The sequence below is a fragment of the Ursus maritimus genome, unplaced genomic scaffold (assembly GCF_017311325.1).
Source record: "Ursus maritimus isolate PB19 unplaced genomic scaffold, ASM1731132v1 scaffold_12, whole genome shotgun sequence".
Lineage (NCBI taxonomy): Eukaryota > Metazoa > Chordata > Mammalia > Carnivora > Ursidae > Ursus > Ursus maritimus.
The window spans coordinates 68396624-68409079 of NW_024423564.1; the positions used below are offsets into that span (position 1 = coordinate 68396624).

Consider the following 12456-nt stretch of genomic DNA (forward strand, 5'->3'; position numbering starts at 1 on the left):
ACAAGTACCTGCCATGTGTAGGCACTCATTATTTGCAGACTTGATGAATATTGGGAGCCTAATCCCCACTGTGGGCTGAGCAGACCCAAGATAGAGTCTCAGTTCAGCAAGAGAGGGGTTTAGACTACAGCCAGTAGGAGGGTACATTGTGCTTCTTCTGAGGGACAACATGAGAGAGAAAACATTTCAGTAGATACTGTCATGCTATTCTAATTTAATCCTGTAAGCCCATACTCTATGGAATATATCAAATTCTGAAAAGATTAACATATTCTAAGGATTTTTGCTCAATGAATGAATATGTTCATTTCTTTCATATTCATTCTGAATCTTCTGGCTTTCCCTCCCATTTTTTTTTGCACAGGCTCAGTGGATGTACATCTCATTTGGACATCTCTACAAACATCTGTATAGTACTTTATTCCTTGATCCCAAAATAGTTCCAATTGCCCTTAATCTGCAAACATTTGTATAGTACTTTAGTCCTTGATCCCAAAATAGTTCCAATTGCCCTTAACCTGGCAGAGTCAATTAAATAATCCTTTGGGTTTTTTTTTTTTTTCAATTCCCTTAAATGTAATTTCCATGAATCCTTCTGTCTCTACAGTTTATAATAATGTATCTTTCATTTGATCTTCCTCCACACCACCCTTAAGAATTGAGCCTACTTTGTCTAAACTGTTTTGGTTTCCTTGCAGACCTTTTCCTGAAGAGAGATGGCATAGTAAGAGTCCATGTTAATTTAATTAATCTTTTGTCAGCAGCAGTTTTTCATATTAGAGAATAAGACTGTAAGCCTATAGATATCAGTGTGATAAAGGGACCAGAATACACAGGGCTTCTGCTCTTTTTCAGCTTTTAATATCAATTACATGAAGTCCTTAGTCTGATAAGGGGCATGCTGTAAATGAGACAGGTTATGGATTGGCCAGGGAAATTACCTATCTGCCTCTCTCTTTCTCTGACTTCTGTAGAAGCAGTTGGTATCCTCATAATTGAGCAGCTGAGCACCACTGTCCCTCTTCTCTTTCATGTGGCTCTCAGTCCTAGGAGAAATTGGTCCTCTGTAGAAGTAGAAAGGCAGCCATAGGTCTCTGTAGAAAGGTTCTTGCCCCAGAGGGCACGGACACATTAAGGGCTATCCAATAAAGAGGCAGCACAACAAGCACCCAGACAGATGGCAGAGGGGCTGCTGTCACTAAGCACATACTGTTCCTCTCATCCTCCCACTCTGACAAAGACATAAGAGTTAGAGCTTCAGATTACCTGTCATTGAACTGCTGCATGTCTTTCTTTCCCCAGACTCCTTATCCAGACCAAGACGAACAGTGTTCACTAGAGCCATCGAGGGCCGTGAATTACATTGGCAGGACAGCCACTTACAGCGAATAATAAGCAGCGATATATATACTGCTCCTGCCTGCCAGCAGGAGAGTGAGAGACTACTGTTCAATTCCCAAGGCCAGCCACTGTGGCTTGGTAAGTGTACCTCTCCTCTACTCTAAGAATTTCAGAGCCCAGTCTTACCTTATGCCAGGCCAGAACTGCATAGGTGCTGGCAACACAACTACAATTTGGACAGATCTTTTGGGGCCTTAACTAGAGACTCAGGGTAGTTATATGAAGCCTCAGCCATTTGCATGTGTACTTAGCTGAGGTATAATGACCTCAAACAGAGGAATTTGTATTGTTTCCTGAGTTTTAGGAGGGGAAAGGAGTTAATAATTCTCAAAAAGTACTAATAAAACCGTTAAACATCACTTCATAGGCTCTTAGTCAACAGTTGCTAGGCAACAGTATAATCTACTCTGAAATTAATATATTTTGCTAAAAAGGCACTAACTTTGAAACTTAAATTACCCTGTGCTAGTAGCTAGGACACCATCTGCATTTGTCACCAAGCTGTCTTTCTTTCCTCCTCTCCAGCTTCCCTTCCTTCCTTCATCATAAAGGAACAGAGCTATTCCATTGTGGGTTTAAACCTTCCACTGGTTGGCTTTCAATCTCTTCTTGACTTTATCACAGGATGCCCATTCTAAAACACACTTTTAAAAAATACTTATTTTCTGAGTCTTACAACAATGACAAACATTTTTATATCTTCTTGCAATTCCCTACCTCCATTCTTCACCCCATTTCTTTGTCTTTCTCAAGATCTTGATGAATATGCAGGGGCACCTGGGTAGCTCAGTTGGTTAAGTGTCTGCCTTCGGCTCAAGTCATGATCCCAGGGTCCTGGGATCGAGCCCCACATCAGGCTCCCTGCTCAGTGGGGAGACTGCTTCTCCCTCTCCTGCTCTCCCTTCTTGTGCTCTTGCATGTTCTCTCTCTCTGTCAAATAAATAAATAAAATCTTAAAAAAAAAAAAAAAAAGATCTTGCAGAATATGCATATGGCCCTCTCTCTCTCTTTTAAAAGCCTTGGCCAAACTCACTCTGGGCCACTACCTGAAGTCTCCTTTGGTCATCTTTCCTCTTCTGTGATCCAACAATAGACAATATAAGTCTAACAAGTGTGTGAAAATATATACAACTTGTCAGCAAACAAAGGTGAAAATCAAAACAACACTGAATCACCATTTTTTGATTGTCAAATGGTCAGAGATTTTTAATGTGAAGATAATTAGATTATGGTATGGGAAAGGTTACATGGAGATAGTTATTCTCATTTACTACTGTTAGTAATGTAAATACTTCTAGCCTATCTGAAGGGTATTTCAATAATACTTATCAAAAACTGTTAAAAATACATTCATACCCATTGATCCAGGAATTCTACATCTAGGAATTTATCCTGAGCTATAATTAACTGAGAATATGTGTAAAGCTAGGGGGCTTACGATATAAAGAACGTACAGATGAGAAAAACTGGAAATAATCTAAATGTCCAACAATAGGGGATTGGTTGACTCAGTGGATAATATACATATGTTCAGAAGAATGATATATCATCATTTTTAATGTTATAGAAGTATATTTAATGATACAGAAAAATTTTATTATGTTACTCAGAGGAAAAACCCAGTTACAAACAATAATTATAATATTATCCCATGGTGGCACCTGGGTGGCTCAGTTGGTTAAGCGTCTGACTCTCGATTTTGGCTCAGGTCATGATCTCAAGGTCATAAGATGGAGCCCTGTGTTGGGCTCCATGCTCAGAGGGGAGTCTGATTCTCTCCCTCTCTCTCTCTCTCTCTGCCTCTCCTTCTGCTCGCCCCTCATGTTCTCTCTCTGTAAAAAAAATAAATCTTTAAAAAATAATAATCATATCATCCCATGTATATATATACACACAATCACAATATATATACATAAACATACTTATGCATACATACACACAAAACTGGAAATAATGGTTATCTCTGATTTTTATTTTATATTTTGCTTATCTGTATTTTCAAATTTTCTGCAATTATTTCTGACTTTTAATGTTATCTTTAAAATAAATCAGAAAATGGGGGCACCTGGGTGGCTCAGTTGGTTAAGTGTCCAACTCTTGATCTCAGCTCAGGTCTTGATCTCAGGGTCATGAGTTTGAGCCCCACATTAAGCTGGGCATGGAGCCTATTTAAATTTTTTTTTAAATCACAAAATGAGCCATTAATCTCATTATAATCACTTGCCCATTTATAAGATGGTCCTCCATTATCCTCAAGTTAAATCCAGTCTCCTTAGTATGGCATCCTGGACTCTACATTTCCAGGCAGTCTCTGGTCACATAATTTAACTCTGCACAGAACTATTTGTTATACTCAGAAAATGCTTTATAGAACACTTTATGTTTTTATTTATATGCTTTTGCTTGTATGTCCTTTTTGCTAGGAATGCCTTTCCCTGTTTTTCTACCTATTTAAAATCTTGCTAGTTCTACAAAGTACAGCTCAAGTATAATTTTTGTCTGTAGATATTTGTCATGTCATACTTTTAACTGTTTTATAATGATCTATTTATGTATTTATGATCTATTTATGTATCATTTGTGAGGTCTTTGAGGGAAGTGACCATTTCTTATTCACCTTTGTATTTCCTTTGCCTGGCAAACAAGCTGGCATATAATAGGTTCTCAGGAAATGTAGGATTAATAAATGAATGAGGCCTTTTTCTTTAGGCAGTTAGTTGCTACCTCCACTAGGTTCCCATAGCACAAGTTCACAAAGAGGTACTACATTTTATTATCCTAGTTGTGTGTTCCTTTCTACACCATACCATTCTACAGAGGCTGTATGGTGGCTCTTTGAAGGTAGTGCCTGTGACTTATTCAACCGTATATCCTTAAAAGATAAAACATAAGTCTTGGTACACAGTAGATGTCAGTTGAATTTTAGGAACTGAGCAAAACACAAACTCCCTTTGTCAAGCATGAATTTTCCTGATTGGAAAATCTAACCCAACCAAAATATTTTCTTCTCATCTGGTAGAGCATGTGCCTACAGCCTGTGCTCGGGTCGATGCTCTGCGCTCTCATGGTTATCCAAAAGAGGCCCTCAGACTCACGGTGGCCATTATCAATACTCTGAGGTTGCAGCAGCAACGGCAGCTGGAAATCTACAAGCATCAGAAGAAAGGTATAGTGATAAGGAGCCATCTTAACTCCTTAGGCTGGGGCTGATGAGGATCTTTAGGGGCTATAAGGCTACTATTTAATTTTCATTAAGCTTCATGGAGTAGCAGGGGCTAGGGAATTTCAGGGCTTTCTACCTGCTGTGTGGAATGTCTCACTTTACCTCTTTGAATTCAGGGTTTTTTTAATCTGCATAATGGGAATAATAATGCTGGGCCACCTCCCTCACAGGCAGTTGGAAGGCCCATTAAGATCTGATATAAGAAGACCCTCTTTAAACTGTAAAACTATATTTACATATGTATGCTGTGAGGAAGAAGCCTAAATGCAGACCTCAAGACCTTATGGCTGATAAACTTGTGACCAGTCCTCTGAATCCAAGGCAAGACAATGAGGGAAGATTTTTTAAGTTGCAGGGCCAATGCCTGAAATAGACTAATGAGGAGACCCAGACAGGGACAAAGCAATGTGTCTCTATCACTTTCTAAAATTTGGATCTGTTTGTTTCCAGAACTGTTACAGAGAGGAAACACAACCATCACAAACCTGGAAGGCTGGGTGGGCCACCCCCTGGATCCCATTGGCTGCCTGTTTCTCACTTTGACTGAGGCCTGTCGTCTGAACGATGATGGCTATCTGGAAGTGTCAGGTATAGGGCTCAGCCTAAGGAGAGATAGAACTGTCTTTGGTAGCCCTCCCTTCCCTGCCAGACTCTGTTCTACATTTCCTGCAGCCTTTTTCCTCTTATCCAAATTGGGACCTGCCCTGAGAGGTTTCCTTGGGCTTCATCTCTTTCCCACTTTCCTTTCCCACCCTGTGGACTGGCCCTGTCCTATTCTCCCATTTTACCTTACCAGCCTTCCTTTGCTTTTCTCACTTCCATACCATGAATGCCTAAAGAGTGTAATCCAAAGGGAATAAGAAGAGCAACAGAGATTTCAGGAGGCAGAGGACAAATCTCAGAGCAGTCTTGAAGTGGAAAAGAACTTCCAACAAGAAGAATGTGTGTAACCCTTCCAATTGCATAATACTCTCAGGTTTCCTTTGAACTTTCTTCCTCATGATGATTATATTCCAGTTTTACCAATGAGAACTAGAAGGGAAGAAACTTAGTAGTCTTAATGCAGCAAGGACTAGAGACGGAATTTTATGCCATCATTATATTATATATATACATCTATTATAGTATTTAGCCCACTGCATTACAATTTGTTTGCAAGTGATTATCTCACTAGACTTCAGTTCCTTGAAAGCGGAAGTTATGACTTATTTATCTTTGTGATCCCAGCACTTAGTGCAATACCTCTCATTTAATAGTTTTCCATAAATATTTAAGCAGATGAGTAAAGGGGAAAGAAAGGAAACCAAGACTGTACACCCCTGTAAGACTTTAAACCTGTGCTCTTTTTCTGAAACTTGGAACCCAGAGGTGGAGTATATAAGGTAATAATAACAAAGAAGTTGCAAGTGTTACAAAAGTAATAGTCTAACTGGATGGCTTTGGATTTCTCTGGGTAGAGGTACAATGGGTGGCCCCAATCCAAGCTAGAACTGCCCTTATCTTCCCTCTAATCCCCTGAAAAGAAATCGTCTTTGGTCTGTTTCATCTGCACAGTGACACTTATATCTTGAAAACCCTCATGAGATTGCACTTGGAATTTATTCACCAATGATATAGACTTAGCTCCTTTCAGATACCAGGCCCTGGAGATGCATAGGGCAATAAGATAAAGTCTCTTCCCCTTAAGGTGCTCACACTCTAGTGAAAGAGACAGACACAAAACCAGGTAATCATGGTATTACGTAATGTGTTAGCGAAAGATTAATATAAGATCTACTTTCCCAACTGGTCTGGCCAGTTCACATATTGGGAAGGAGTTGGGAATCTTTGCGGCCCTGCGTAATCTTTTTTCAGTATAGTTTCCTTACTGCTCTGGGGTTCTGACTTAGCTTGCCTGTGGTATCTGCTGACATAACTGTATTCCAAAGTGGGAGGGAGGGAGGAGTAGAATCCACAGAGCTGACCTAAAGAATCTGGTCCCCTGTTGCCCTCAGATATGAATGAAAGCAGACCCCCTGTGTACCAGCATGTACCTGTGGCTACAGGCTGCCCAAACAGCCATGAGTCCTACTTGTCATTGGCTCTGGAAGTTGCTCTGATGGGGATGGGTCAACAGAGGGTGATGCCTGAAGGCCTCTACGCACAGGACAAGGTGTGCCGTAATGAGGAGCAACTCCTGAGTCGACTTCAGGAGCTGCAGCTGGATGAAGAACTAGTGCAAACACTGCAGAAACAGTGTGTCTTGCTACTGGAAGGTAAGTAGAGAGGGCTTCTGTCACGGTGCCTTAGGCCTGTAACTCTGGGTTCTTCTCTCTAACAGAATGCTGCATAAAATCATTTTTACATTAAAGTGTACATCAAGTTCCCATGGCTAGCAAACATGTGCAGGATCCTACAGCTGAAGTCCAGGTTGACAAATAGAAGCATGTAGATAAATAACTGGCTGCCCTATCTTCTTTCCTGCAGGAGGCCCCTTCAGTGGTCTAGGAGAAGTCATTCACCGAGAGAGTGTTCCCATGCATACCTTTGCCAAGTATTTGTTCTCAGCTCTGCTGCCTCATGATCCAGACCTGTCCTATAAATTAGCCTTACGTGCCATGAGGTGGGTAGCCCTTTCCCAGCCCAGTTGCCTCCATCAAAGGAGAAGTCTCCACTGCTTTTTCTTTATCTTACTTTCTTCTCTTTCCCTCTTTGTCTGTTCTATTAGACCTGAGAATATTGGACCAAGCCTACCCTAAAATAGCTCAAGCATATTCATATTATCTAGAATTCCTATCTGGAATGCCTTGCTGGTGACCCACTTGGCTCCCTGGTTGTACTCTTGGTGGAGCACCTGAGGAAGCCCCTAAGTTTTTAATAGATATGGAGCATGCAAGACCTGAGTATCTTTGTTCTGGGCCCATTAGGCAGCCTGAGAATGGGTTTGAGACCTTCTGTAGCTCAAATGAGTCATGGTTCCCAGGCATAGGTCACCAGATGCATCTGGAAGAAATAAAATTAAGTCTTTCTATACCAGGACTTGAGAACAATGAGGTATAGGCATCTCATTTTCAAACTAGAGTAGGATCCTTGGATCAGGCAGGTAGACCTCTAGGATGCAGCAGACCCTACAGAAGAAGAATTTTAGTTAGATCAGAAGGATGAGAGAACTCTTCACTTCAGCCAGAAAAGGACTGCTGAGGATTCCTTGGCATATGTTTCTTATACTTTAAAAAGTAATTTTAGGGCTTTTGAACTGCCTTTCAAATCTGTTTGCAGTAAGAAGTATTCAGCTTGAGTTCTACAAGTGCCCAGGCACTCACCTCACGTACAGTATAGTATTCTAGGTTTTAAAACCTTTAAGTCTCAGGGTGCCTGGGTGGCTCAGTCAGTTAGGTGTCCAACTCTTGATCCCTCAGATCTTGATCTCAGGGTCATGAGTTCAAGCCCTGCACAGGGCTCCATCCTGGGCATGGAGCCTACATTAAAAAAACAAACAGATAAACAACCTTTGAAGCTTTTAGTTAACCCTTTCCTGCCCAGTTCCTCCCCAGCAAAGAACAGACTTCTCTAAGGTGGCTCAGAATGTCAAGGGTTTGGATGGTGGCTGATGACTCTCCCTGGGTCTTCTAGGTTACCTGTTCTAGAAAACTCAACTTCTACAGGCGACACTTCTCACCCTCACCATATGGTGTCTGTGGTGCCCAGCCGTTATCCTCGCTGGTTCACGCTTGGACACTTGGAATCACAGCAATGTGAACTGGCCTCCACCATGCTGACTGCTGCCAAAGGTGAGCATAGATAGACCTTAGGCTCTAGCACCCCCACTATGATGGCCCAGTCATGGCCTTCCAAGGGCCTGGTCTGCAGTCTCCTAAAGGAGAAAGGCTTTTCTTGACTACTTAGAGTGATAGGGATCCTCACTTTGATTGCTGTCATTAGAATGAGCTCCCAGGTCCAAGCCAGAGTTTTGCCTTTGTTACTAATTGTGGGATGCTGAGTACATAGAATGAAATCATCTTTAAGATAACTTCTAAGTCTAACCTTCCATATGATACAATCACTTCCTCTTTGCAAGCCTCAGGTTCAAAATCTATAAAATGGGATTCACTGTCAGTGATCCTATCAGCTTCTCCAGAGCCATTGGAAGATCCAGTGAAGTCATGACCAAGAGCTATAAATCTCTTTACAGATATGAGAGTTTGTGATATTTACAGGGTTCCTTGTCAGAAAATAGGCAGCCCAGAGGGACTCTCACATTTTCAAGCTCACATACCTCCCTGTTAGGTAGGTAGGTTTCACCACAAAAAGAAATGAAAATAAGCCCCTCAGAAGCGATGATATAATACTAGCTTGCATGGGTTGTGAGTATTTTTCTGATACCAGGAAACCATGGATATTTTAAGACATTTTTTAATTAAAAATAACTGTATGTCGTATCTTATTGCCCAAAAAATACATGCTTATTGTGGAAAAGGTAAAAGATACAGATAAATCAATATAAAAATGATCAATACACCAACACAAAAATTGAACAAAGGATATCATCAGACAGTTCGCAGAAAAGGAGATACGAGTAACTTTTGAACAATTAAATACCTGGACTCCCTTGAGAAATACAAATTAAAATTACCCTGAGATAACATTTTTCACTGATCTTATAGGCAAAAATCAATAAATTTGATAGTAGGCATCCTTGGGGGGTGGTGGCAGTGGCGTGACATGGAGTGTCAGATTCCCCAAGCAGGACAGGATGACTACAGATCCAGGATGTTCAATCAACCTCAAGCACTAGAAACACAAAGAAAACTATACCAACGCACATCATAATCAAATTTTTTAAAACTAGTATTAAAAGAGAAAATCTTACTTAAAAGTAACTAGAGAAAAAAGACGTATTATGTACAAAAGACAAAAGATTAAATATGAGAACAGGTTTCTCACTAGAAACAGTATAAACCAGAAAAAAGTGGAGAAAATTCTTTAAAGTACTTTTAAAAAACTGCCAACCTAGAATTCTATACCATTGAAAATATCTTTCAAAAACAAAGGTGAAATAAACTTTTTCAGACAACCTCAACTGAATTAGATATCAACAATAAAAAGATATCTGGAAGATCCACCAAATTTGGGGGGACCACGTACTTCCATATAACTCACTGGACAAAGGGGGGAAAACCCAAAAAGATTAGAAAATGTTTAAACTGAAGGAAAATGAAAGAAAAGCATATCAAAGTTTTTGGGAATACAGCTAAAGCTTTACTTAGAAGGGAATTTTTAGCACTAAATGCCTGTATCTGAAAAGAAGAAAGTTTTCAAATCAGTGATCTCAGCTTCCACCTTAACCAGAAACCAGAAAAGGATCGAATGAAATTCAAAGTAAGCAGAGGAAAGGAAATAATAAAGATCAGAGGATAAATCAATAGATAGAATGTAGAAAAACGGTAGCTTAAAATCAATGAAATCAAACACTGTTTGTTTGAAAAGAAACATAAAATTGAAATCTCTGTCCAAAGTGATCAAGAAAAAAAGAGAGAAGACAAAAATCACCAATCCCAAGAATGAGAAGGTGACATCACAACAAATTCTAAAGACATAAAAATGATAAAGGAATATTGTGAACAATTTTACATCAATAAATTAAACAACATAAATGAAGTAGACTAATTCTTTGAAAGATACAAACTGCCAAAGCTCACTCAAGAATAAATAAAGATGAGCTAGGTATATACCCAAAAGAACTGAAAACTTGGACTCAGACAGATACTTACTTGTACATCAGTGTTCATAACAGCATTATTCACAGTAGCAAAAAGTTGGGAATGTGTCTATCAGCAGATGCATGGATAAATAAAATGTGATCTATGCATTCAGTGGAATATTAATTTAGCAATAAAAAGGAATGAAATTCTGATACATGCTACAACATGAATGAACCTTGAAAACATGCTAAGTGAAATAAAACAGACACAGAAGGAGAAATATTGTATGATTCTGCTTATATGAGGTACCTAGAATTGCCACAGCAAGGAAGCATCAGTGGCCACTAGACTAGTGGGCAAACATTTTATTAGGAAGGGGATATTTATGTAGTCTCAAAGTCTCTCTCCACAAAGCACTTATCAATCATAAAGGAAAAAAGTGTAAGTCTACTATAGAGCACCTTGGCAGACATCACTTGAGTAAAGTGGCCACAGTTAATATCACAAATTCAGAGAGGCAGAAAGCAAAATAGAGGAGAAATTCTTAGAGACAGAAAGTAGAATACAGAGCCTGGGAAAGTAAGTTATTATTTAATGAGTATAGAGTTTCTGTTTGGGATGATGAAAAGTTCGGGAAATGTATAGTGGCCATAGTTGCACAACATTGTGAATGGACTTAATGTCATTGAATTGTAGCCTTAAATCCTTAAATGGTCAGAATGGTGAATTTTATGTTATGTATATTTTATCACAATAAAAATAATAAATAGAAATGAACATCAAAAAAATTGAATTTACAGTTAAAAACCTTTCCACAAAAAAAATCCAGGCCTAGATGGCTTCACTGGCAATTTCTACCAAATATTTAAGGAAAACATAACAATTTTTTTAAAGACTTTATTTATTTATTTGACAGAGAGAGAGAGCACAAGGGGTGGGGAGCAGCAGGCAGAGGGAGAAGCAGGCTTCCTGCCTGGCAGGGAACCCTATGCGGGGCTCGATCCCAGGACCCTCAGATCTTGACCTGAGCTGAAGTCAGATGCTTAACCAACTGAGCCACCCAGGCACCCCAAAAGCATAACAATTCTATACAAACTCTTCCAGAAAATTGAAGAGGAGGAAATATTTCCCAGCTCAATCTATGAAGCCAACATTACTCTTGATACCAAAAGCAGTCAAAAATCATAAGAAAACTACAGACTAATATCCGTATGAGCATGGGGGCAAAAATTCTTAATAAAAATGTTAACAGATTGGATCCAATAATATATTTTAAAAAGATAAAACATCATGACAAAGTAGGGTTTATCCCAGGAATGTAAGGTTAGTTTAACATTCAAAAATCAATCACTGTGATTCACCATACTAATAAGGTAAAAAAGAAAACCCATGGGTTATTCATCATTTTAATATTACAGAAAAAGCATTTAATAAAATCTAACATTAATTCCTAATAAAAACATTAAAAACTCTTAAGGTAGAAAAGAAATAAACGTCCTCAATGTGATAAAGGATATCTAAGATACAGCTACTCTTACACATAATGGTAAAAGATTGAATCCTTTCTTCCTAACATCAGGAACAAGGCAAAGATGTTTGCCTTCAGCTCTTTATTCAACATCAAACTGGTGGTTCTATCCAATACAATAAGACAATAAAAAATAATAATAAAAGATATCCAGATTAGAAAGAAAGAAGCAAGAGTGCCTACCTGGCTCAGTTAGTATGAGAATGCTATTCTTGATCTCAGGGTTGTGGGTTTGAGGCCCACATTGGGTATAGAGATTACTTAAAAATAAAATCTTTTTTAAAAAAAGGGAAGAAGTAAAACAGTTCTCAGATGACGTGCTTATCTATGTAGAAAAATCCTACGAAATCTACAAGAAGCTGTTAGAATTAATAATGAGTTTAGCAAGGTTGCAGGATACCAGATCAATATGTAGAAATCAATATACTGGCAATGAACAATCAGAAATTGAAATTTTTAAAAATTACTATTATAATATAAAGAAAATATGAAATACTTGAAAATAAACTTGAAAAGACGTTCAAAACCTATACAATGAAAATCATAAAGCACTGCTGAGAGAAATGAAAGAAGACCTAAATGGAAAGACATATTGCACTTATGGATTAGAAGACTCAATATTG

At 38.9% G+C, this 12456-nt stretch overlaps 1 protein-coding gene across 1 annotated transcript in view; it reads left to right on the forward strand.

Moving 5' to 3' along the window:
* Nucleotides 1–12456, forward strand: part of ZSWIM5 (zinc finger SWIM-type containing 5) — a 197658-nt gene that overhangs the window by 166560 nt on the left and 18642 nt on the right. The window contains exons 6-11 of the mRNA XM_040627363.1: nucleotides 1303–1479; nucleotides 4421–4567; nucleotides 5075–5212; nucleotides 6619–6879; nucleotides 7091–7226; nucleotides 8237–8394. Of these exons, the coding sequence (XP_040483297.1) occupies nucleotides 1303–1479; nucleotides 4421–4567; nucleotides 5075–5212; nucleotides 6619–6879; nucleotides 7091–7226; nucleotides 8237–8394 (1017 nt within the window). The remainder of the gene's footprint in view (nucleotides 1–1302; nucleotides 1480–4420; nucleotides 4568–5074; nucleotides 5213–6618; nucleotides 6880–7090; nucleotides 7227–8236; nucleotides 8395–12456) is intronic.